Genomic DNA, 27,815 nt, shown 5'->3' with positions numbered 1-27,815 from the left:
TTTTAAAATAAACGTGTACGCATCGTACTACGGACTAGAAAAACGGTTTGAATGATTCCATATTCCGTCCTCGTAAAAGCGAGCGTAAAATTATCGAAAAAACGTATCTCGAAATGCGAGCTTTTGCAAGCCTTCAAGTCAAATGTATTTTCTCAGGCGATCGGTTACAGACAAAATGCCGGTTTTGCTTTGCACTCGTGTGGATGACATTTTTCGAGATAAAAAACGCATTCACAAGAGCATGTAGAAAGCAGGATTTTTTTTTTAAATGCGGTATTCCTCAATGTTATGACGAAGATTAATTTGTATTTATTATTTTTGGAATAACTTTTATTGAGTAAAACCTCAAATTGTAATATTTAAATATTGAAGACAATATTAGTGATTTTTTTAAACGAAAATCTGAAACAGAAAAATCAGAAAAGAAAACGGTCACATCTGGGACTCGAACCCAGGACCCTTGTCTTTCCGGGACAATGCTCTACCAACTGCGCTAATGGGACCCTATCCTCCTCGGTCACTTTTAACTGTATCATACTTCGAATAAGAACTACCAACATTGTCTTCATTTTCTTCACCGCACATTTTTTTATTGGCAACTATCTTTATGTATGATCGCAAGATTCAACCCGAACTAAATGCAATCTTAGACAGCGTCTTTTAGATAAACCTATCCTATTGTTTTTATTTTTAATGTGCGACATCTATTGACTTTTTCTACAAGTCTAGAAATGAATTATTATTTTTGGAATAACTTTTATTGAGTAAAACCTCAAATTGTAATATTTAAATATTGAAGACAATATTAGTGATTTTTTTAAACGAAAATCTGAAACAGAAAAATCAGAAAAGGAAACGGTCACATCTGGGACTCGAACCCAGGACCCTTGTCTTTCACTTGTCTTTGGACCTTTGTCCTGGGTTAATAATTAATTACTAGACTTGTAGAAAAAGTCAATAGATGTCGCACATTAAAAATAAAAACAATAAGATAGGTTTATCTAAAAGACGCTGTCTAAGATTGCATTTAGTTCGGGTTGAATCTTGCGATCATACATAAAGATAGTTGCCAATAAAAAAATGTGCGGTGAAGAAAATGAAGACAATGTTGGTAGTTCTTATTCGAAGTATGATACAGTTAAAAGTGACCGAGTAGGATAGGGTCCCATTAGCGCAGTTGGTAGAGCATTGTCCCGGAAAGACAAGGGTCCTGGGTTCGAGTCCCAGATGTGACCGTTTCCTTTTCTGATTTTTCTGTTTCAGATTTTCGTTTAAAAAAATCACTAATATTGTCTTCAATATTTAAATATTATAATTTGTATTTGCTTAATTTCTAGCATTCGTAATTTAAATGCAGATATTTTAAAACAAATTTTTCCCATCACCATTTATGCATCAACAATCAGTAATGTGATAAAAATTCAAGAAATAATAAAAAATTCTCATTTCGGTTATTTAAACTCTTGTTAGAACTGGGGTTTGCTTTGTTAGAATTTGGGACAACCAGACAACAAATTGAAGATGCCATAGTCTCACTGGCTCCAGACGGTTGGAAGCACTTGAGACTCTTGTGCGGTTCCACATAAAACCGAAAACAAGCATAAAAATTATACTTAATTATTTCAAATCTAGGTAAAGTTCATTCTTTCTTTGATGTGCGGTCACAAAGAAAGAATGACAAATACCAGAGAAGACGTTAGATACAAGGCAGGTAGCAGAAATATCTTGCTCATCAAGTGGTCAATTGCGTATTATGTTTACATATATTAAGACCATATGGTCGGGCATTTTACGGCCAAATTGGGGGCGAAGCGCGGGTGTTTTTTTAAATTTTAGCGCCAAAATTAGACTTTCTGAGAAATATTCATATCTCATGATTTATTTGATATTTTTCGATGAAATTTTCAGTGTTTTACTTTAAAAAAGATGTCTCTATTTATTTACTTAGCCAATGTATGTGTAATTCCTTTTTTTTATGAACAAAAACTTTCTACTTTCTTGGGAATGATAAAAAAAACAGTATTTCATAATCGAAATAACATATAGAAATTTATTCATACAAAATTACAAGATTATTTAGAAATTTTCAATACATATAAAAAAAAATATAACCTAATAGTGCTTCAATGTGTGATAGCATTCGAAACACTTTCCTTTACGCAGGGGCACATTGCAAAACTTGTACATGTACCGCGTTTCACTGCGTAGTTTGTGAGCGGAACATACGCAACAACGATTTTATTATTTTTATTTTTTTTTGTTGTGTTTCAAACTCATTGTATTGACAGGTAGATAATTCGGGTACCGCCGACAATAGAAAACACATGACCCCGCACGCATTTAGAACCGCTTGTTTACAAGTTTCCCGCTCCTTACCGCTTTGTGCAACATAGCGAGTAAACTCATCTCCGGCGTCTTACTATACAAAGGCGTATGACGAGTTTTCTCGTTTCCCGCAAAAAATGTGTTAATATTATGTTAGTTAGTTACATGTGTTACAATTTACTTTGTGTCCCTAGTTTGTTCCAGCTTTAGTGCTGCATTGCGTAGGAATTCCCTGTCATGTAAATGCGCTTACGGAATTATTTATAACAGGGTTGAATTGGTTCATGAATAAAAATTCTGTAATATTCTGTTGGTTGTTGCGATAAAACTTGATTTACATGTATACACATGCGAATATCAATTCATAAACACTTTTTCAAATATTTAATAAAATTGAAAAAAAACCATTGGCACTGCAGGTTTCTGGAATCGATAAAGGATGACATGCGCGCTATGATGGACATTATTGTTTTTATTAATAACCAGCTGAACTCGGGAGTTTCATAATCAGACTTAGACAGTAACCTTTCTCTTGTTTCGAAGGTAATGTGTGCAAAATTTCATCAACCTCGGAATAAAACTGTAGATTTGTATACATATCAAAATGTATATAAATATATATATCTACACACAAAATAGATTTTGTGTCATTTTGTCCCTTGCTCGACGATTGTTTCTCTAAAAGCGAAATTTTTGCTGAACATTTCCAAAAATGCTATTTCATATTTTCTATTTTATCAAATGTCTACTTTTGTAAAGTTCAATTAACAATTTCCAATTCCATAACTACCTTCATTGAAATAACCTTTCTAGAAGTTTCTTCCATACAAATTTGATTGGATACAAATGTTCCGTAGAGCCCAAAAGCCCAGTGCTCCGTTTCAATTACATTACATCTTAGTTCTCGATCCCATTCGATTTTAGTAAACGCAGATTTGTATTGGAAAGTTAAGCATCGATCAGGCGAATATATGGATCACGAAACATGCTAACAAGGCAGTACTTGTGTTATTGCTTTCAATAGATTCTTTACCAAACATTCCTTAACTTATAGTTTAAGAGTACGTGCCTTCTCTTCAAAGATTTCAGATTTTTTTGTTATCTTTTATTCGTGTTCTGCAAGTCTTTGAGAGAGTTAAGAATATTTTTATAAACTTGTTTATTTTATTTTAATAAAGCCTCCATATTAATCGTTTGAGAACCTTTGTCTCACTAACCCAATTCACCCCCTTATTTGTAAACAAAACAAGACAGGATTGATGGCTCGCGCTGGAACCTCCACCCGTCCATACTTCGTCAAGCCACCACCATAAATGGTCGTGGTCCTTCGAGCCGCACATCGGCACAATCGCCCAGAACAATCGAAATTGTCGGCCTCTGCCCACAAAATGAATAAAACAATTTAAAATCACACACCACGCACACAATTGGTGAATTGGCAACGTTCGTGGTGTCATTATTCTTTACGCGTTTACATTAGCGACTTTATGAGAGTTTTTATTGTAAAATTTTGTGGATGAAGTCACGTTTTTCTTTGTTTGTGACAGTAATTTGTTATTCACGCTCGTAAAAAGTATTAAAAATTGAGATTTGTTTTAAATGAGATTAGTTTTTCCCCCCAACAAACAACAGTTCATCGAACTATAACTACCTCCTAACCAATATTTCATATATCATAAATCACCGTGTTTATCTAAAGCTAGCCGCAAAAACTCTAACAATAAACTTTGGTGTCATGAGAAATTCAAAACTTTTTTCTGTTCAATTTTCTAAATCACTGCAATTATTTTCCGATTACGGCGTCATATTTGTCGTCGGCAACAGACCTTTGAACTATACCTACAACATATATTTTAAAGATTTTTGTTACTGCTTTGCTACTAATAAATAATAGTTTCAATTATTATTTTACTTTTAATGTCATTTATTAAAATTGTAATGACGGGTTGCTTCACAGAATTTGAATTACTAATCAAATGTCAAAGTTACTATTCAAGTTCTGTGAAAGTCCTTTTCAAGTTCCGTTACCATTCAAGTACTGAAAATCAACCGGACCACGATGAAATGATATTCCTGTAAAAAAGAGCACTTTTTAGAAATTATTACTGTAAATTTTACCAAGAGCTTTGGGGTTTCATAAAAAATATAAATTTCAAAGTAAATAAGACAAGCCACAATCCTATTTGCTCAATAATATCAATACTAATATGTACTATGCATATTTTTATAATTACTTAAAATTATCCATACTACTAAATTTTACCCATAGGTGAATGAAATCCTCAGCAGGGGAGATCCCAGTGAGGATATTACTATATCTAGTTGTTACAAAAAAAGATAATAAAACACTCATTATTATTATTTGTTCAATACGAAAATATATTTCGAATAAAGAGAGTTAAACAAAGATAAAATTCAATAGCAATGCTTATTGTTTATAAAATTGTCGTCACTTGAGTGAAATAAAAAGAAAAGTAAATAATCAATGTTTTTTAAAGGGAATCTGATCTGAGGCAGATAAAACTAAATTTTAACAACAATATATGCTAGGATAATTGATTTTACAGGTTTATCGAATTCGTTAAATTGACTGAACAAAAATATATTTCGAATAAAGAGAGTTAAACAAAGATAAAACTCAATAGCAATGCTTATTGTTTATAAAATTGTCGTCACTTGAGTGAAATAAAAAGAAAAGTAAATAATCAATGTTTTTTAAAGGGAATCTGATCTGAGGCAGATAAAACTAAATTTTAACAACAATATATGCTAGGATAATTGATTTTACAGGTTTATCGAATTCGTTAAATTGACTGAATTTATATATGTTTCATCATTATCGGTTACTCATTATTATTAAATCTATTTATTGGGGATATAACTACGTGATTTAGATTAATAGCTTACTAGGCATAATCGATTTTATGTAAATCTAGGAACCTATTATATCGTCCAGGATAATTTATTTTCAAAATATAACCTTTTTGGAAAGTTACCTCACACATGTACATAAAAACAAACTGATTACACATCCTTATAAAATTGTATTGGCCTCATACATTAAAAATATTTTTAACATTTTCTCTCAGTAGGAAGAACAGCAAACCTATCCAGTTTCCAATCAAAGTATTATAGCTCGCAATGGACGTGATGGAGCTGAAATTATTTGCCTACCCTAAATTTGCAGCGGAACGTTCTGTTATACGAGTGTCTTCGGCTTTCTTGTCACATGAACTCCTTTTTGTCAGAATGGTATATCAAACATTATTGTTATATTGGTTAACGAGAAAAAGAAGAAACATATGTATCGTATTCTATTGCTGGATGATAAAAAACTAAAAAAAGAATATCATAGGATTAATATGAAGAAAGAATCTATTAAAAAAACACGTAATATGTTCAGCTTGCTTAGAACAAAACTCCTGTATTCTAATTGCTTAACTCCGTTTGTTATACTTGTAGTATATCACAGGCAGTCCCTCTACTAATCAAGCCGACCTGCATTTCCGGTAAATACCTTTACACAATGCTTAAGTGGCAAACCCACGTAGTAGCTAGTGTTAACAAAGCGTCGCATAGCGTCGTGACGCCCTTTTATCCGACGCTGTTAAGAAGCTAAACTGACGTTATTAGAATGTTCAACGTTACTTCAATTATTAATTTTAATGTAAAATAATTACATTTACGTGGGTAAGTATTCAATGGTAATGAAGTTGTATTTATTTTTGCAGTATTATATATGTTTCTACGGGGCTTTCATATTAGGTAAACATTAATGTGTATTTGTATGGCGCACTTTTTGAATAATATTTCAAAGATTTAAAAAAAAAAATTCGGTTGTTTTAATTACAATAAATTGTTTTTACATAAGTCTTAGAAAACTGAGTAGTATTAATTTTTATTTTTCGAAATCAATAATTTTTACAAAACTATTTGTTTATAGTAACAATAGGTTTTATCAGCAAGTTTTGTTTCTAATAGTTTTATTAAAATTATATGTTATTTCTAGTGACTGTTTTCTACGGTATGTATATTTGTAAATACAAATATATTTCATAATATTATACATTCGTAGATGCAAAGGTATGTTTTTAATACTCTACAGAGGTAGAAAGACTTGAATTTTGCTTTTATTTCCAAATAGATGTCTTCAGGTAATGCGTCAAAAATTTAAGGAATTTTATGTCTCTGTTCTATATTCGTATTCATTTTGTGATTTATTCATTATATACATGTATGCTTCTCTACGCCTAGTAAGGTAGTTGTGGTTTGCAGTTTTTTTTTTAATTCTGTAATTATTTTCTAGTCAGCAATGAAATTGCAGTGTATGATAATTTGTTGTGTTTTTTTGTATCTTAATTAAGAGCTAATTAAACAGTTACTAGCATTTTGTCGGCAAAATATTCAAAAAAGAAAAGACTTTTAATCTTTTACTAAGTTATGTATTCAAGTGTTATGCAAATAGTAGAAATGTGTTATATTAAGGAATTTTTATAACAAAATAGCTGAAAATATGCTTTTAAATAAAGTAAGACCATAATACAGTAGAAAGTGTACGAATGTAGATTATGTACATAAACATTGTGGTGGGCGACTATAAACAAGCCGTTTTAAGAAACACTTAATCCGCTGAAATACGCAGAGCCTTATTAAACTTTTGGGAGGTTTTACATATTTTAGTCCCGCTTCATCACGACGTGGAGATGGATTAGCTTTTGTACTTGTGCTGTTTTCTCCAAGAACTCGCAATTTAAAAATATTTTATGTAAACCTCCTGTCTTGCGGCGGATTTTACGTGAACTTTCACTGTTTTGGCACAGTTTTTATAGACGAATGAGAAGGTAACAAGGCCGACAAGAGTACATTCCTTTGACGCGACCGCTGGTCACTGGTGTCTCTAAGTAAATTTCACTTTTAGAAATAGAGTTATAAATCTATTTATTTAATACGCTTGCGGTAAAACCACAAAAAAATAATTAGCAGTTATAACGAGTATCAATAACAATCGCCTTTGCCCGCCAAGGCCTGTTCTTACTATACTGCATGGAGCAAAAGGGGTGGGACAGCGCGGAAGGAAGGGGGAAGGAAGTTGAAATGGTATCCGGAAGGAAATAATGGGTGCTGCACGTCGCGTAATTTGTTTGGCCAATATAACATTTTAAATGTTTTTTGTTCGGTCATGCGTCATGAGTCATGTCAATTCCTGCTCTAATATTTAACAAGTGCGTATTATTTAACACCCCCCTTTACGGTGTTTGAAGGGTTGAAGTGATGACGGTACAACGGGGTGAAAAACAATGCGTCATTTAGAATCAATTTAAACGCATTACATTATGCTTTTGAACGAAAACCTTTTTAAATCATGCAAATTACATAACAATCATCTGAATACTGGCTCCCGTACCTGATGATGGTGATGCCGTATGCATATTTGTCTATCCTAACTAGTACCTTCAAGCGTTGAACTCCACCGGTCAATACCAGTTTCTCGGGACGGTCGATTGCAGATAATACGCTGAAAGAACTGAAAGATCTCACGCTTCAAGGGTGTATGGATGCTATCAAACTTTCTAATAATAGGTTTTGTTTAGTGAAAAAAAAATTAACTAATAAAACAATAATCTATCTTACCTGTTTCAGAAGTAATTATTCTCTCCAAACAACAGCATCGGTACAACAGGTTACAAGAATTTACACATGATTTGTTAGCAGAAGTCGGGGATGCCCGAAGAAGACATGGCACCATCAAGTGAATCATATACTTGAGTCGAGCCAAGTGAAGAGTCAGAATAATAGAAGAGTATGTAAGAGACGATGTATGAATGTGAATGAGGCAAGGGTTATGTGCCAAGACCGAGTTGTTTGGTGGTCCGTCTTCTCTGCCTAACCCTGCGGAGAAACGTTATTTACGTTACTGCGGAGTTAGTTGTTTGTTGCGATATCAATGAGTTTGTACGTATTTGAAACAGCAATTCAAGCAACACTTCTACAAATATGTGAGTTATTTGAAGGCTTTTGTGCCACACTAGTCAAAGAGATTGAAGAAAGAAATGTTTCTCACATTAAATACAGATCGAAACCAGTATCCCCTTGCTAAGCGCCCTTGAAGTGACATTGCTGAGGTGAAACGGCGCTATAGAAATGATCCAATCATTATTATTATTACTATAGAGAACATGAGACTCTGCAAATTTAATGACATTTTATTTATTGATTCCGGGAGCTCTTATTTTTCACACTGTCATCTGACTCGTGGCATCCGGATTCCAGAGGAGTCGTAAAAATATGACTTTATTGAGCTCATAAAAATGTGGTGAAGGAAGCTTTCCGCAACTTTTGCCTTTTTTTACAGCTTTTTGGGGGATTTGGCATGCTTTATGAAAATATAATGACTTCGTATGTATACACAACTTCGTGTTAGTCACGCTGGAAAGGAGCATCATATAAGACGGATGTTAGAAGTCCTGAACGAGCTTAAAACACTAATTTATTTCGGCATTTTTCCTTCCATGCTTCCTCGGCGTGTACTTACGTATTAGGGTCCTGTAACTGAGAGTTCTGCTGTAACCTCTCTGTCTGTTACTTGTGTGGTTAAGGAGGAAGAGTGAGAGGTTGCAATGGAGCTATCGGTGATACCCGTTAAGCTAGGATCTGTCAGATTGGCTTTAGAAACAAAGCCATAAGTATAATGTTTGCGCTCGATTAAATATTAACTGTAATATCAAATACATTTTCTGGTATATATTTTAACCCGGAAATAAGTTTAGAGTTAAATCGAATGTAGTTACACCATAGTTAGATAACATAAGTTATAGCAGCAGTTGTTTTGTTTGCTAACAGTATCAAAAATCGTGTAATCTCCTGGAAATTTGCACGAAACGTGCGCGGTCACTAGTCGTTTTGTATGCGGAACTACAACCTTTTAGCAATTATTTTACTGAATTAATTATTATTGAATAATTGTTCATCTCTAAAACTATATGATCCTCGATTATCAGATATCAGTTCAGACACAAATGAGACCTTAAAGATTAATTGTGTTAATTAATGTCGGCACATACAAACTAGAGATCATATCGCAGAAGAATGTTTCCTCCATTAGTTTCATGGAGAAATATTGTGTTCTTACCAAATGACTCCCGATGCCATCGAATGGCGAAATAACCTTAGCATTCATACTTGTTTTCATACAAATATCCTCCACAATAGTTCTGAATAGCTATACCAAAACTAAACGAAATATTGGCCCCGAGGGGATTAATGCAACTCGCGCAACACCATATCACTTTTATATAAATAAAAACACAAATTTATTGGTTTTCCAGTTTAAAATGAGCTTGCATGAATTATGTAATTGCAATTCACCATGTTGTCAAGACAAATGCACGTGCATTTGTTCTGATAATATATTATTTAATGAGCATGAAGCATCTTGCTGATGTATTCATATCTGATTTCACAAGAAGTTTAACATAAATTGAGTTTTTTTTTTAAAATTTAAATTAATTTAATCCTTTCTTCTCTCCAAATGAGAATCCAATCGAGCTTTAAGTTGGTTTATATTAGTAGAATTGACGACATGTTGTTGAAGTTTGTTCCATGCATCCATTACAAATAGAGATTTGCAAAGAAATGTTTCCTGGGATTTGATGCAGAAGGTGGTTTATTTTTTTTTTTCAAGTATCCAAGGAGATTTATATTATATCATGACAAAATGCGAAAATATTTTGATTTAATGAACACGTTTTCCAACATCGTGATAATATATTCGTAATTTACTAAAAATTTACCAGGAAACCTGTTAATTTATTCTTAATTCCTGCAATATCGTTTTTAGCCGGAATAACAATACAAAGAGATTCTTAATAAATCAGCAATATTCATTTTTCTCCGTGCACGCTCTACAAATCTGCTATGATGATGTTCACAGTAATGCTCTCCGAAACGCTGGCTAAAGAAAGAGGAAGTGCAACACGGCGTAGTAACCCAAAAATTAATCACGATAGTACTTTTGGCCGTGAAATCTCAAATCGTAACGATATTAAGTTCCTTCCGCTGAATGCTCTAAACTGCAAGGATATCAAGGCGCCCATTTTAATTGAATCACCGTTATTTGGCAACACATATTATTAATATTTAAAGTATGTAAATATATATTTTGCACGCATCTATAATCAAATATATATCTTCACAATTATTAGCTCATAATTCTTATGAAATTATTTTGATTAAATTTCTAATAATAACATCAGACTACACGCAGAAAACTTACTGATATGAAATACTGTTAATTTATTAAAGATCTCGTCAAATTATTCGTTTTCCTGTTAAAAACTGGACTGCAGGCCTTAAACGAATGAATTTTATTAAGACGGCAGAACCCGTGTTAACAGAAGACAATATCAGTATATTAATAACAAATATTGATATTAATATACTGATATTGTCTTATTCCGTCATGGTATTTTTTAGAAAAAAAACACTTGTTTTCGATATATTCTGAATGACTATTTTTTTATCAAGTAGCATGCTATCACTTTTTTACCAGGTCCATATTTCTCCGCGTAGAGGCAAATACACTTTTAATTTATTCAAAAAGTTTTAACATAGCTCGAATAACTGAAAATATTGCAAAGAACTCTGAAAGCTTCTCGCATGGATACTTCATTCTTATTAGCTTTCTAAGTATAGTTTCTGTCTCACTTCCTATTTCACTTCCAAAGTTTTAAGTTCGTCCAAGAATCATCTATTATTCTAGACATGAACTTAAATTACTTCACCTTAGTTAATCAACACCTTCTGTAACACAGTGTGCATTCCCCGACAAAGTACGTTTGTACGGAATCTTTACAAATTAATTTTTCATTTTCTCACATGAGAAAAATCACGGATTGATTCTAAACATATCCGTTCGATTTTTTAAAATAGCCATGTTAATTAATTTTCTGTTAATAATATTGAATTATAGTAGAATTCTCTAAACAAACTAATGTCGGCCTCCGTGGTCGAGGGGTAAGGCTCTCGACGAGCAATACGAAGGTCGCGGGTTTAAATCGTGTGCGGCAAGTCAATTTTATTTGATGAATTTGTGTTAATTCACAATTTATTATTTTAAAATAACATGTTGTATACTTGCGGCACGTTCCAGAGTGGAAAATACTCTTTGTATCGCCCTGGTGTAAGACCACCATTCAGAATTGAAACATTGCTTGAAATGGCTTTAGCCGTGTTTGGTTACCAGTTCTGAATAGCCAGGTACTCCCCAAACTTCCTCTACCCCATCTCCTTCCCCTCCCCACTACGTTCAGCCTCACATCATACCCCATTTGGGAATTAATGCCATAGTCTCACTGGCTCCAGACGGTTGTGAACAGTTGGGACTCTTGTTAGGTATTCACAAAAAATTTAAATATAAATATGACACTTAAATTCAAAGCAGATCATAGCTAAATTTTGGCTAAATTGAAACTTAGTTACAGACACAACCGAAATAAGTATTTTTGATTAGCGCGGATAAAATACATTAATTTTATACTCCTGATAAAATCAGGAGTATAAAATTATAGGTTATAAAATTATAGTTCGAACAAACAGTTCCAATTTTCAAAATGACACTCACATTTAGAGTAAATTCTAGTTCTAGTGTTCGATGATCTGGAGTTACAGACACAATATATTTTACCATTTTTTTTTAATATTATCAACTGTCGTGATGTCCTTTACTGTTTTTTTTTTTTTATATATTGTAGACCGGAGCTGATTAGCAATTACAATGCGTCGAACCAAAAACTCCCAATAAATAAATCTCCAATTTTTAGTGTTTTTTTTTCTCCCCAGTGTCTGATCCCGAACAACTGATCCAGAGAGATTATATTTAAAAAAAATTCGATTATGAATGGTAGTCTTCCAACAGGGCGATACTGAAGGTATCTACCACTCTTATAGGTACATACACACATTCATTGTTCATGCACCAGGTAGGTACATCTCACCAGTATCTTCTAGGTGAACAACCTTCAAGTACCTACCTATCCGTGTAGTGTAGCCTAATTAATTATTCATAACTTAACATTTACTTCCAAAGTTCGTGCAGGAGTAAAACCATATGTCGCCTCTAGAGACGATTTGCTCTGAGCCAATGCTTCTCAAACTATTTTATTAAAAAAATACAGCAAAAAATCAAAAACCCTATTTTCTTCATTTACCTAGAGCGTTTATTTAAAAACAAAGCATGAGAAGAAACTTCTAACAACAAACTGTTTTGCGATTGACAAATAGTTCTCGTCCCGTCAAATCCAACTTCTTCACGACTTAAAATACTTTGTATGATAATTCAGCATTCAATTCTTGAGCTACTCAAATCAAATTCTTCTGTGCGACAAATTTAATAAAATTCTTTATTTTTATTGGAACAACTTTTTTTATATTTTTAATGTTAAGCCCATCATTGACGAAACATGAAACAGAACAAGACACAGAAAATAAAAATATAACGGTCTCAACTAATGTATGACCTATAATAATTAGGTACTAATTTTCGAGTGCACTGTGAAGGTAAGACCGTTATTTTTTTTCTGTGTCTTGTTCTGTTTCGTTTATCTTCTTCTTCAATAAAATTCTTTGTGTTTTTAGCGAAATATTTCCCGACACTTTGAAGAGCCTCAGAACCTACCAGTTTGAGAAGCATTGTTCTGGTAAACTTTTCAATAAAACTTCTTATTCCCTCATCATGAATTATTTTATTTAATTAAGAGTTTTGTCTACATCCATGAATATGATCCTTGGGGAATGTTTGAAAACAAAATATTTACTTAATTAAGTTACTGTGGTCAGGTCAAGCGGTTAATATACTAATTGAAAATTAACTTTTCGATGTACAATGTATAATAATATTATATTAAATAGATACCGACTTATGGCCAAGTGGTTTAAATCAGAGGCGGCTCGTGACTGAAATTGCCAGCAGTGCATTTCACTTTTAAAAATGTACTTAGTGTGTAATTTAGATGAAGTAAATTAATTAATGGGGGTACCTACTTTAATTCATTCTATCTAGTAAGTTATATTTGTAAGCCGGTTGATTAAATAATACTGCTACTTCAGCGTTAACAAAATCATCAGAGAGTAAAGGAAACGCAATTCTCGCAAAAACGCAAATATAACGAGAACGTTTGAATTCATTGCACACTAGTTCCAATGTGTGAATGTCGTAGTGCTAACATTGTACATTATTATTTCTAAGCGAATACATTCCAGACCCATTGGATTACGCGTGATCAAAGTGATGCAAAATTTACTTACCGTTAAGGCGCTTCGATAATGCACGGGGTGAGTTATGTATCCGAACTGCTCTAACACGTGATTTATTTATTTATTTATTAACGGACATCGTCCAAATTACAAAATAATAACACGACTAAAGTAAAATGAAAAATACAAGAGTAGAGAAAGGTACATGAAAGCAAAGACAAAAATATTTGACGTTAAGAGAGTAATCTGTCTCGCTCATGTCACCGTTTTGGCTAGGTCTGACTTTTTTGATACCGCCCGATACTTTTTCAGTACTTATTATCAGTTCTGTGCATATCTGGGTACGCACGGCCCGCTTGTTCTTGCGCGGGAGTCTTGTACTAGAAGATAACTCAAATAATGACCTGGCGGGAATTACGACTGAAGTATACTTTCGTACATCGATGGCTGGGGCACAGGTGTGGTTGTAGGTTGTTCTGTGAAGACTGAGGACAGGCAGTGCAATGCACAAATACACGTACCAAGGAACAGCCTATGGTTTAAAGCATCGGGTTTGCACTCAGGAGTCGTGGTTCAATTGCAAGCTAAATTATCTATCACGACGCCTAAGAATCAAATTGCAGCTTTCAAGGGTGCGAAATTTTGAAGAATATCATCTGTCCTATTTATTTTTCTACAAGCTCAACTTCTGAAGTTTTTTTTCGTATATCTTTCCTTAAAAGCTTTCTTACAGTTCACCAGTCTATTCAAAACGAACTTCAGATTGTTTAGGTCATTGATTTAACGACACTTTTCAGAAAATAACTTTACGGGTTAATAACATAATTTATCGTGCAAGCGCGCGTCAAAAAATAACGTGTTCATATACGTCCCCAAATCTTAACAGTTTCCGCGCCATTAGGGGTATAGAATGTGTGCAACGGAAGCCATTGGAAATATTCGAATATACGAGAAATATACTGATTGATTTTTATCAACCCTGTTTACACCATTGAATACCTATTTCGATGTATACAACGCTTTCCATACTGATATATTGATAAAGTAATGAAGCGTTACGAAGGAAATATTGGCTGATATTGGTATCGGATATCTATGTTAAGTATCTATTTCTAGTATCTCCGTACATTTTTCATTTCATAACAAAGTTTTCTTGAGAGTTTTTAAGGGTAGACGGAATGAATAAGCTTTAACCTCTTAAAGGCCTGCATATCCATATGGATACCTTTAAAAGACATTTTCTATTTATTTATTTTTTTATTTATTTTTTAAGACATACACAGTACAATAAGATACAGTTAGATATTTTTAGTTATTACATGGTTGTAGTACCTATTACGTATGTCCATAAAATATCATTACGTAATTTCGCCTGAGATTGTTATAAAAGGAAGGAAGTGTGTGGATAGATAATAATAAATGAATTGAAAACAAGAATTATAATAAGCTCACGAATTGTAATTGACTGTTAATACATAGAAGTTTTGAAAAATGATGTGAAAATGTTTTTGAAATATGTCATGCTAAGAAATTTAATAACTTAGTTTTGTATGTTAGAAAGGAATCATGAAAGATGTTTAAATGTAGTAATTTTTCGTAATGGGTGTATTTTGTGATTGCGCGAGTAATTACTGAGTTGTTTGCTGCATTGGTATTGTTTGCTTCAATATGAAATAGTGTAGTGTGCCTGGTACGCCTCGTCGGAACATTTAAACCAATGACGGATAGCAATTCGGGACTATTTTCTATGAATATAACTAGTTATTTTGGGGAAACTGCATGTGGTAGAGTATTCACTGTTTTTAGTATACAATGTATAGAGTATACACTGTTCTTAGGGAAAAACGGAAAAAAATAAGCTTTAAAACCTCTTAAACGCAAAAGTATCCATATGGATACCTTTAAAAAACAATTTCTCTGAATATAACTAGTTATTTTGGGGAAACTACATATGGTAGAGTATACACTATTCTTAGTATACAGTGTATAGAGTACACACTGTTCTTAGGGGGAGACGGAATTAATAAGCGTTAACCTCTTAAACGCCTGCGTATCCATATGGATACCTTTAAAAGACAATTTTTATGAATATAACTAGTTATTTTGGGCAAACTACATATGGTAGAGTATACACTGTTCTTAGGGGAAGACGGAAAAAATAAGCTTTAATCTCTTAAACACAAACGTATCCATATGAATACCTTTAAAAAACAATTTCCTGAAACTATATTTGGTAGAGCAAACACTGTTTATATAAATATTTAAAAACATTATATGATAAGACGGCACAATGTACAAATCAACTAAGTTATGAATAAATAAAATGTGAATGGATCTGCAGAGTCCGCCCAAAATAAAGTGTCATTTTACTGGGGTTTTTTTTAATAAATGTTTATAAACTAGGTCAATTGAGGTACCGTTTATTTTGTTTTCATTAGTGCTGATTCCAATGAGACCACTTCCCAAGTCAATGTAGTATAATTTTTTTGTGAGATAAGATAGGTTTTTAGTATACAAACCTATCTTATCTCACAAAAAAAACTCTCTTCTACCTCGACTTCTTTGACTAATTAATGTTACATTTCGTAATAAAAGACGAAAAACCGTTCTGAAAATGTTTATTCTGTTCAACTATTAGTTTTCAATAGCCAGAAGAGTACTGCTAACCACTGTACAATATTACCGAAAAAGTTAACAAGAACACAACATAAAATAGAACGATTAATATTCAAATTCTTTGATGGGAATTGTTCAAGTGAAAATCTAATAAAGTATTTTCTGGTACAATACTTTTCCAAGTGATTTTCTACGAAAATTCGTGTATTTTATTCTGTGAATATTTCTTTACAAAACTTGTGTTTTATTTCTATTAAATATGTACATTTTTACTTATAAAACTTTGCAAGTTGGAGGTTAAATAAACATTTCAAATATCACCGATACCAGGGAAAATGCTCCAAGGCTATGTTAGGGGCAACGCTCAACATGGCAATATGCCACTGGTCCACAGGGGCTCAATTGCATACTAACTTTAAAACAAGCACCAGTTTTCACAAAAGTTTTATTATCCTTGTCTCACCTCCACTGTCCGATTTTTTTACTATGAAAGGAGGAAGCCCAACATTGCTAAGCACACTGAAACTGATGCATTTATTAAGCCTTTACAAATAATAACTCAAAAGGAAATTTTCATTATGAAACTTATCATTGTTTATTAACAATAATATCTGTTATTTGTTATTCTGTGTTTGCACCAATAAAACGTTGTACAAAATTAATAACACGTTGATTTTAGCAATTTTCAATATTTATACTGATTCTTGTAACGTGGATACACCTGCGGAGGTTCCAGGAGATATAATCTGAATGTGATAATTATTCAATTCGCGAGAAGCACCGACCAAAAGCATTCTACAAAGCTGCAAGTTGCAAGTGATTGAGCAATTCCCTCAGATCAGATCGTGCGAGGAGGGTCTGATCCGCACTCTGACGAGTTCATATCTCCCAAAGATAAAATATTCAAAAGCTGTGCGGTTCCCACACGATCGACCTGCAGCTCGCTTGTAATCTGGAAAGCTTTATTAGAGACCGAGTGCCTTAATAGAGCTTTAATGACAGTCATCAGTGCCGACTCTGGAGAATCTCTTGTCTTTTTCCTCTACGATCGGGGGCGTTTCAATAAAACGTTTGTAATTTTGAGTTGAGCACACATTTTGATGTTCAGTTGGCAGGTTTTTTAAAATGAAGAGAATTTTTATGGTTTTATTAATCATATGTTTTACGAACCTCCAATATGTGTTGTTTAGTTTCATGTTCAAACCATTTCGAGTGTATAATTTTTTCTTTGAATTTGAATGACGAAACAATTTAAAAAGTGTGACTGAACCTTACGAACGTATCGGTATTTACAGTAGACTTACGTGAGAACAATCCAGTTATAAAAACTCAGTCAATACACACAAATATATACATACAATTACAAAAATCTTCTCAGAAAAAGAATACATTCATTTGCATACATCTAAATGTAAAGTAAATAATAAAAAAACCAAACAAATAAATATACTAAATTTAAATTTTACTTAAATCTCATTCAAATAACAAATAATATAATGAGGCAAGAGACACAAACAGAGACACAAGAGATACAAATATAGACACAGGAGACACAAATGGAGACACAAGTCATTTATAATATAAATGTCGCAACATATTTTTAGCGACAGCATACTTTTTTCTGAATTCGTATAAATTATCTATGAAAATGTCTACTTCAGCACACTTATTATGCAGTCAACACATTTGGGTCAGAGGGCTAAAATAGGCGATCTATAACAATGTGAATTGGGAACATTTATTTCAATAATGCTTAGACATAATGTAGTATCAAGATGGTCGTGAATTATTTCATGTAAACATATTAGATCAGTCAATTGCCTTCTAATTTTAAATGTATTAATCTTGAAGTAATAACGTACGTCGTATGATCTAAGTTGATCATGTAGACGACATTTGAATGATAACAGTCCATTATTTTTAACCGATTCTTAAATGATTTCAAATTTGGAGTAATGTTAGTGATACCGTTTTACATAAAACCAATTAAAATTTAGGCTTTAACGAATAGGAATTCAATTCACCTGAAAATGGTACCTGTTACTAGTTGAATGTTAGGTGTATTGTCCTTCGAAACTGTAAAAATGTTTTGGGGTGTGTCTTTGGGGTATGATTATACCCCAAAGACAAGGGTTTCCAATAAGAGGTGTTATTTTGATATTTAATCGTAAAAGATGTGATGTTTTGGACACTCACATAAAATAAACGAAACGAACGTGCTCAAAAAAAATTTTTGTTTAGACAACGACGGGAGATTTATTGACAGACAGGCCTGGAGTAAACACATTCACACGGGACAGGGCGCAGGTACAGGCAGTCGAGTCTTGAACTTAGATACGTTGACAGCTCCAAGAAATCAATACAAGTCAGAAGTGATATGTGAAATTACAGTTAATTATTGGATTCAAATGGTATTAGAGAATATTGTGGAATATTGAATTAAAGAGAAAGATTAAATTTGAAGTTCAAACTAAGTGACTTGTCTTAAAAACATGAAAATAATAAAAATAATGATTGCGTTTTTAAAACAGAGTGAACGTACTTAAAGGCGGGAAGTGTTTAATCGGGCTAGGTTATTGATTTGGCGAGATGGCATTTATCCACGGAGACCGAAAACCAGAGAAACAAATATATCATTAACTGTGGGTTCGAATCCTGACAGATTAGGGAGGTACAATTTTATTTACAGGAATATTTAATTACCCTTTTATAAGCGTAGGGAGGAGGTCGAAAATTAAAGTGATTTAGCTATATAGTGTAACCAGGTAAGCTTCACGCTGAGAATGAGAGGTGACTAACTGGGTGAGTTTTTTATATTATTTATTAAATTCCAGAAGACCCCCTTTAAAAGACGGATACAACTAAGTTTACGACACCTGCCGCCCAAATAATGTTATCATTAAAAGGAATACCCTAGACGGATTGTCAATCAGCTGTGAGTGAGAGACAGGCCAATGACCTTTTCATATATAGGCCGAGAGGCGCGGTGTACAGTCAGTCAAAGGGGAAGTTTTGCTAGCGTATGCCGTCCCGAATTGAAAGCGATCGGATGCAACCAGACGGAACAAAATGAAAACTTTTCTTCTGTTATTTGACTTTCTAATTTAATACTTTTCATCTATTGTTTGACTTTCTAAGTTACGAATTGGGATGCACAAAAACAAATCTAAAGTCGAAAGAGGGAGATGGTAATCTCCGAAATAAAACTACCAACCGAACAACTTTTCTCAACAGGTACCTTTCGAGAGGTAGGCAGCCTCTTTAAATTAAATGCAAAAATCAAACCAATTATCCGTTTATACCTACCTGAGAGGATAGGTATTCAGTAGGAGTTACCCATACCTAATACACGAGGATGCTAGTAACCTCATAAAATAATTACTAGAACCGAATATTAAAATACAGACAGTCCTCATCCTAAATTTAGCATTTCGAGTAGACCTTACATATATCTCACATGATAATTGGCTGAATGGGTAGGCACACAACCTATCGTTAAAAAGCAGGCTAAATGTCGACAAGATCGTCGTGTGTTATCTATGTATTGACCTAGAAAGGGATGTAAATCCCCGACGGCGTAGGAGTTACAACGTTTTCTAGAGGTGGCACGTAACTTAGGACCTTACGTGTCACATTTTCGCGACTAGATTCGTGACAAGGGATGTCATGGCTTTCCCCTTCTACACTCAGTAAAGTAGGTTATCCTGGAGGTGTATGAGATTGGGGCAATTCTGAAATTGGTGATGAGACCTGGTTTTCTTTATTCTGGCGTGACGGTTGCCGATTTGGAACAAGGGGAGACCCGGCCGGTTGTGATATCCAGACACGCAGATATCGATCGCCTTGCTCAAATTATCATCCATCAGTTTTGTTTGGTAAGAGGAGGAGTCAATCTTAGCTTGAAAAAAATTCATTTCCTTTCCTCTCCTTCCCCTCCTAAAATATATACATGGATGGCGCCGACAACTAACACCATAAATTTATCGTATGTATATCACATATATAAATCTAACACTTTATTATATTCACATTACCCTACGATAGGTAGAATCGAGTAGCTAGTGGGGGGGGAGCAGGCGACTTAGAAGATAAGGTTTATAAAATGGTTTTAAAACACAGCGGTAATGGATTCAACTCACTCTATCTCAAAAGAACCAAGGGATACCACACATACATAGATAACTAGGTTTCTAAACCGAGAAACAAAAAACCAACACAACGTTCGGTGAAGCCTTTTTATACTGAACCGTCACGTGAAATGAGTACGTTCAAGGTCGTACGTCACGTGGACAAACTAGGATGTATACACTTGAAGGGGTGTGTAATAAAGAGAGGAGCAAAGGCTTGTAGAGACGGCAGGGGAGGAATTTTCCATCCCTGCGAACACATATGCAAAGCCTTATGGAAAAGCTACCTATGGGACTTTAAAGAAAAATTATCGTAGAAAGAGGAGAAGGAAAAGTTTGAAGTAGAAAGGGCTGATCATTACAAAGATTGATGATTTTGTTGCTTGTGTGGCACATAGCGCCGTTTTATTGAAAGTAAATACCATCATATTCCGGCCATAAAAGATCATTAATCATCTCTCGATAGCGCAATCCATTCACCGTAACTGTTGCTCCAGCCTCATTTTCGAAAAAGTAAGGTCCAATGACTCCGCCGGACTATAAACCGCACCAAACAGTCACACGTTGAGGATAAAGAAGCTTTTCGACAATAACTCTTGCTTACTTTTCCGAGCCCCAGATGCGACAAGTTGACGAAGGACGAAAGGCCTCATCACTCAAGATGATTTGCATTTGATTCACTCAAGTGAATTTTAATAATTTCAATGCGTTGTTAAAGCATGTATCGTTCCATTTTTATTAATGGCGTAGTTTTTACTTGTCAAATGTCAAAAAATGACAGCTTCAAAATAACATCTACTGAAATAGCGGGCTATTCAAAATAACACCTCTTATTGGAAAACCCTGTATTATTTATAAGTAAAATGATTCCATGAACTATTTTTTCGCTAACGTACACCAAAATTATAAGGTTAATTGGTGTTCCATAAATATACGGATTAATAAATTTAAGAATCATTCAATAATAATGTAGGTACTTCCAGATAACCTTTCGTTTTTCTCAGCATCACCCACATCTGAACTATTCTGTTAATTAGATTTCTATTCATGTACGTATTAATTAACTTGTATCCGAATATGCTGAATAGTTTCAAACTCTTGTAATACACAAAACAACAATAAACATTATTCCTGCTTGTTGTTGACTGCGAATAACTGTTTAACGTTTAACTTTAATGGCAACGCATTTATCCAGGCTAATTAATCTCGCGAGCACTTTAGGGGAAGACAAACATTCGTTGTATTTTATCATCTTGCAACAGCCGACAAGTTTATTCTACCGACGAGCACGTACTCTCTGCTAAATTTAAGTTGAGTATAAGTCAAGTAACATAAGTTGGAGCAGAGAATAACGAGCAACTAAAATCCAAGTTTCCACTCTCCCACAGGTTGATTCGCCCGTGAAGTTCGTATGAAGTTCGTATCGTGTTTTAACAGACGTTAATTTGATTTTTTTTATTCTTCTTACAAATAATAAGCACTTTGAAACAATAAACATGCCGTTGAAGGGTGAATGCAATTCACGTCAGTTCAGACATACTAAATTACTTCGAATAAAATAAGTTTGTTTTTAATATCACTTTTTTTGTATATATTTTTAATATGTAAAACCAACCGGTTTAGATTCACCCTGTACATCAGGGTTATAAAAACATATTAAATCAATAACAGAGTTACAGTGTATTTATAGGTAAAATAGAAGAGGGAAAGAGAACATCAATTTTTTTGGAAGTGGCGCGAGGGCGGTAGGGGAGAGAGAGGGGTAAAAATACGTGGTGGGGAATTGTTTATTTGGTAAATTGGTTTTATTTTTTATTTCCAGAGCTTCTAGATTGTTCAAAAGTAAACCTTGCCCATTTCTAAGCAGCACATCTATACCCGAGTACTGTCTCGCCTTAATCACTCGCCCGCTATCATACCGAGTACTGACTGCACTGATCACATCAGTCGAGCACTCGGCCGAATGCGCTATCTGCCGAGAACTCGGTAGATGTAATTCAGGCATCACGCACGGTTTGTACACAGATGGCCAGTGTAGAGGTGGGTCCTGTGAGTACTTTTCGTTACTGGGTACAGTGCGTACAGGTACATAAAATACCGGTTACAAAATACTCAAAAGTATTTTATACCGACCTGAGGATGAATGAATAATTAGTAATTTGTAAAATTTACTCATATACTCTCTGCCCACAACGATTCCCCATAAATTTTCTACCTAAAATTGATTACCAATTACCAATATTTATTTGAATCCATGGGAGTGGGGGTTGTTAGAGAACTTCTGTGAAATAAATTCAATATGTCATTCCCCACAGTAATATTTCAAATCCACGGGGGGGGGGGTGGCTACGAAATTTCCTACCTATCAAAAGTACCTATTTAAAATACCTGTAAGTAATAAATACTTAGTCCCAGTATAAAGAACTGAGTATTTTGGAACCAGGCGAGTGGCGGAGACGTGGCGCGGACGATGCCTCCTCCGTGAACTTTATTTTAATTTACGCCGTAAAAGTCTACGGACAAGTCATGCGTCTACTATAGACATAATTAACAGAAAACTTTGTTTTTATTATTTATGCTGTTAAACTACAATAGTTGACGGCCTCCGTAGTCGAGGAATAAAGCTCTCAACTAGCAAACTGGAGGTCGCGGGCTTAATTCGGGACGTGCGCAGTAACATTGTATTTGATTAATTTGTGTTATTTCTCAAATTACTTATTTGAAGTAATATATATAGTAAATTTGCGGTATGTTCCAGAGTGGATGATACTCTTGGTGTAAGACCACCATTCAGAAACGAAACGTCGCTTGAAATGGTTTTTGCCGTATTTGGTGACCTTTAACTACTTTGGTGAAGAAATATTTCAGATCTAATTTCACATTGAATATTTTAGTTGAGTTCGATTTGGGATAACGGCCACACGAGGAGCTAGATGCCAAATGTCAATTATTTAGTGGGATTCCCCGCAGACGAACGAGGCATAGATTTACAGTATCAATATCGGAAGGCGCTGAAAAATCGTTGATCGTATCTTAGTATCTTTCCAACTGTAATTTCATGTAAATTTCCATAATACTTATTTAATACAAAAATTATTTAATATTTATCCCATTAATAAAGTTCAACTTGTTTACGCTAACAGAATATTTGAATGAAAACTTTGCACGATAAAAGATTATATGAAAGTGGTTATTTGTTTTTCAAAATTTTAATGTAAAATATTGCATTTCTATTTATTGAGGGTTGAGTATTTTCATATTGAGGGTTGAGTATTTTCATATTGAGTTTTCACGAAATAACCTGAAAATAATTGTACGCATAAATTTAGTTTATAGTATTAAAAATGCCTAAATCAGCAGAAGCTTCTTTACCGTGCTTAAAAGATGTTACGTTATATTGTTTTAGGAGTGAAAAAAAATGTTTTTCGAAGGACCTTGAATTTACTGTAATTACCATTGCACATGAGACATTAATATGTTGAATGACTCACCATTAGGAACATTGTCACTCGTTTCATCCTGTTTGTTCTTCGTAACACGTAACTGTTTGCACGATATTGGCGCGTATGTAAAGATATAATAAAATAAGCGTAGATGTAATCTAGCGTGGATGCGGTTTTTTTATTGTGAGCTATGTGGACTATTGTAACAGACTGATTTCAAAGTGCACAGACAGGTGTAGGAATCGAAGTGGGTAGGACAAAGGAACAACAATACTACCTCAAATGTGTGTGCATTAGATGTATGTGTAAATTAATGCGTATTGGCGTAACGAACCATTTTGTACTCTGACGACTTTTCCATATGAAACCACTGAAAAGTAACTTATAAAAAAATGTGGATTGAAAGGTTCCAAAACGTAGTCGATATGTTAAAATAAATTTTCAGAGTTACTCAAAGCTTCAAGCATAACTGATAATATATATTTTTTTTAATCAGCCATGATAGTATTAAAAAAATCACTTCAAACGTTTTACCAACGTTTGTTACGATGTGTAATCGCAGAAAATACAATACTGTAAAGTGTGAATAGATACGCAGAGTTGGGATAATCCATTCCCTGTCTTTACCAAAGTAATTAAAACTCACCTTGAAATTCTTCCGCGTTCCTTATTTATAGAATCAATTAGCAAACTTATGTGTTCTTGGTGTAGAATACTTTAAAAGTGCCACTACAGAACTGCATTATTAAATTATTATGTTTTTAAATGTGAAAACCGCATAAGAGTACCAACTTCTCACTACAGTCCGGAGCAAGTGAGACTGTGGCATCCCCAATTATTTGGGTATGCATATGAAGGGAGTGGCGAGCGGAAAGAGATGAGACAGAGGAAGGTGCTGAAATACCGGGCTATTCAGATCTGGTATATTTGGCTGGGATGCCCGGCCCCTGCAAGGCGAGGATCCTGGGTTCAAATCCCAGATGCGACCGTAAATTTTTCTATTTCAGATTTTCGTTTAAGTATCGCTAATATCGTCTTCAATAATTAAATACTAACCAATTACACGGAGGCCGTCAATTTCAGAACCACAAATTTTATTTTTGAATAGGGCTAGTCTTGTACAATAGCAAACCTTGTACACATCTCAAGTACGCTCAAAAATTGAATTTGGGAGCCACCTCTGGGCTGGAGCTCCATAATACTTGAGTAATCTACTTGACTCTGTGCAAAGAGGAGCAATCCGTCTGATTGACAATCCGTTGTAAACAGACCAATCGCCATCTTTAATGCACAGACGCAATCTAGGCACGCTGAGTCTGATCTACAGGTATTTTAAAGGAACCTGGTCTAAGGTGATTGCAGCATTGAGCTCGGCTGAGAACGGGTTGTTTCTTTGACTCGTTTTTATATAAGTCGGCTCGTATGTGGAGCAAACTACCGACATCTGTTTTTCCTCCTTCATATAATACGGGCCTCTTCAAGACCCGCACTAACAAATTATTTCCTACAACCTTAACCCGCCTCACAACGCTGCCCAATCGGGTAGTGCCATAGTTCCCCAGTCTTTATACTATACATACAGAGGCGCTCTTATAAGATGTCACATTAAAAAAATGCACTAATGAAAAAATATGTATTATTGTAGGTATTTTATTTATTTATTTAAAAAAAAAAACAGTTTTTAACATAAAAAACGTACTCTGCACATCTCACTAGGGCATTCCTGTATCAAGATGTGCAGCTTTACAATTAAGTATATCATTTAAAACAATACATATATGTAAACTTAATTTAATAATAACATTAAATTTAAACCTAAAAAAGAAAAGTTTATGACACGGTCGTTTCGTGACCGGTAGACAAAAATAAACTAAATTTAATAACAAATGTACGAAAAATAAAAACAAAAATGTCAACAAAAGAAGCATTGGTAAGTAAGTTGACAACAATAATATTCTTCTGAACTAAAGTACAAGGTACCTGTGCTGGCTTATCAGACACAAGCATAGGGTAGCCATACTAACAATTACAACATGGATAGTATGAATAATAAACTATAAGAAAAAATTAAATAACTAAATAAAAATAGGTAAATAACAACCGATAGGTAAGTAAATAATATTAATAATAATATAATAAAAAGTAAGTAAGTAAATAAATAAAGTAAGTATTAAACAACACATTTTTTTAATTCTATAACACACCAAGTTATCTATTTTTTGGCTTGTTAGGTACAAATATATTTAACCACTCGAGTTATTTTGGGTATATTATGCAGAGTTTGCAAAAGGTCTCGAGTGATCGCTCGCCATAATATGCCATTTTTTACTCACCGAATTCGCTCATTTACAATTTCTTATATATTTTTTATAAATCCTAAAAATATAGGATGAACGGTAAAATAAAGGTGAATTCATTGGCTATATAGCACTTTTATCATTTTATATGTTTCCATATTACAATTCAGAGGTACGATTTTTTTAAATAAGGGTGAGAAATTTCCAACATGAACGCCAATCACTGAACTCATATTCCAGTTGTTGACGCGATCACTCAAGGGGTTAATTATCTACCCAATGAAATCTTGATCCAAACCTTTGCCTCTAATGCTACGAGCAGATTGTAAAACAGAGCGTTGTATAAAATTAATTAGTCCGTTAAATTTATTGTTACGATTAAAAACACCGTAATTTTAATGAAAATTATTTAATAAAATAAAATACTTTTTTGTTTTAAAACCACGATATTTATTAATTTAAGAACCGACCGGTTTCGCTTTACTTAAGCATCATCAGGGTACAAATTAATACTAAACAAGAAGTACATATGTACTTCTTGTTTAGTATTAATTTGTACCCTGATGATGCTTAAGTAAAGCGAAACCGGTCGGTTCTTAAATTAATAAATATCGTGGTTTTAAAACAAAAAAGTATTTTATTTTATTAAATATGTCAAACCACAAAGTGATTGCTTTCTACAATAATAGAAAATTATTTAGTCCCCCTTCGCACTTTATTACGTGGCCATCAAACAGTTTATTGCCGACGAAAGGACTGTCCGTTTTAGGGTTATAATTAGGCACTCAAACATGATCAGGAAATGAATTGATCTCTCAAGACTATAAAGTTATAGCATTTCCTGTGAATTAAAGATACCTACTACGAAAAGTGGAATTGATACTAACAATTAAATTTACTGTCGTACTAAACATTCAAATAATTTCGTTTTAAACGATGTTCTATGCGGTGTGAAGTCGAGCATTACAATAGTAGCTGAATTAAGTATAAAATATATATTTATATTATACTTACTTCTGCTTATTTATTAATGCTCTACCTCACACACATATATATAATTAATTACAGACGAAAAAAACACTCCCGATTTTTCGAGATGCCAAAAAACATTAACAGGTTAATTATAATTGTGGGATTTAAATTTAATTAATAAGAAATAATTAATTACAATGAATAGAACGATTCCATGATAACTCTTCAAAATGACAATTCAACACACCTACAAAAAGTGTTATAAAGCTATCAAAAGTGATGAAAGAAAAATAGGAATGGGGCAGAGGATCTTCAGGAAGTACTTGGCTATTCAGAACTATTCACCAAACACGGTATAAGCCATTCCAAGCAAATTTTTCATTCTAAATGGTTGTCTTACACCAGGACGATACGGAGAGTATCTTCCACTAAGTAACATGCCACAAATAAACTATATATTATTCCAAATGAGAAAATTGCGAAATTACACGAATTCATCAAACAAAATTTACTAGCGCATGCCGATATAACCTTGGACATTCCTCCATGACTATTTACATACTACCTTAGATGAACGCTCGGTTTCTCTAAACTAAGTCCAGTGGACATACTTTAGTAAGCCGTACATATAGCTATTACATTCGTGCACACATCTTCTTTGAATGGTCATCATTTTCATGAGCGGTGCTACATTTTTTGTTCGATTAGTATGAATATAACGTGTCTTGTATTTTATAATGTCATTGGATAAATAATAATAATAATATTTGGCTAATTTATATAGC

The 27,815-nt window shown here is 33.7% G+C and overlaps 1 protein-coding gene across 1 annotated transcript in view; it reads left to right on the top strand.

Moving 5' to 3' along the window:
- Positions 1–27,815, top strand: part of LOC149422763 (uncharacterized) — a 138,379-nt gene that overhangs the window by 52,136 nt on the left and 58,428 nt on the right. Inside the window, exon 2 of the mRNA XM_089634002.1 lies at positions 22,141–22,331. Coding sequence (XP_089490128.1) covers positions 22,141–22,331 — 191 coding nt within the window. The remainder of the gene's footprint in view (positions 1–22,140; positions 22,332–27,815) is intronic.

Source organism: Hesperophylax consimilis, chromosome 7 (assembly GCF_061612785.1).
Source record: "Hesperophylax consimilis isolate HC1 chromosome 7, BYU_Hcon_1.0, whole genome shotgun sequence".
In the NCBI taxonomy this organism is placed as follows: domain Eukaryota; kingdom Metazoa; phylum Arthropoda; class Insecta; order Trichoptera; family Limnephilidae; genus Hesperophylax; species Hesperophylax consimilis.
Note: the sequence above shows the minus strand (reverse complement) of the source record. Positions and strands in the feature narration are given on the sequence as shown.